Genomic DNA, 578 nt, shown 5'->3' with positions numbered 1-578 from the left:
CAGGGCAGAGATTCAGCAGCAAGAGGAGGGGCAGCACACAGGGCGGGGGCAGGTGGAGATGACACAGGTAGGGCGGTAGCAAGTGGTGTGGCAGGAGACCCGGCCACAGACTGGGCGCAGACAGCAGGAGGGGTGGCAGCAGCTGGAGCCACAGCAGCTAGAATTGGAGCAAGAGGGCTGGCAGCAGCTGGAGATGCAGCACTGGGGCTGGCAGCAGCTGGACACGCTGCAGCTGGGGCGGCAGCAGCTGGAGATGCAGCACTGGGGCCTGCAGCAGCTAGACACATCACAGCTGGGGCGGCAGCAGCTGGACACACTGCAGCTGGGGCGGCAGCAGCTAGAGATGCAGCACCGGGGCCTGCAGCAGCTGGACACACTGCAGCTGGGGCGGAGGAAGGTGGGCTGGCAGCACACAGACTGCTGGCACTGGGGCCTGCAGCAGCTGGAAATGCAGCACTGGGGCCTGCAGCAGCTGGACACGCTGCAGCTGGGGCGGAGGCAGGTGGTCCTGCAGCACGTGATCTGACAGCAGCTGGGGCGGCAGCAGCTCTCCTGGCCACAGCCCTGGTCAGAGCAGA

At 66.6% G+C, this 578-nt stretch overlaps 1 protein-coding gene across 1 annotated transcript; it reads right to left on the bottom strand.

The window, feature by feature from the left end:
• Positions 1 to 6: 6 nt before the first annotated feature.
• On the bottom strand, positions 7 to 573 carry LOC124232071 (keratin-associated protein 4-7-like; the record flags this gene model as incomplete). The annotated part of the gene is made up of 1 exon (XM_046649049.1): positions 7 to 573. A coding segment is annotated over one exon (561 nt), but the record flags the coding sequence as incomplete, so codon positions are not given.
• Between the last annotated feature and the right edge of the window lie 5 nt (positions 574 to 578).

This window comes from Equus quagga, unplaced genomic scaffold (genome assembly GCF_021613505.1).
Source record: "Equus quagga isolate Etosha38 unplaced genomic scaffold, UCLA_HA_Equagga_1.0 HiC_scaffold_20323_RagTag, whole genome shotgun sequence".
Classification (NCBI taxonomy): domain Eukaryota; kingdom Metazoa; phylum Chordata; class Mammalia; order Perissodactyla; family Equidae; genus Equus; species Equus quagga.
Note: the sequence above shows the minus strand (reverse complement) of the source record. Positions and strands in the feature narration are given on the sequence as shown.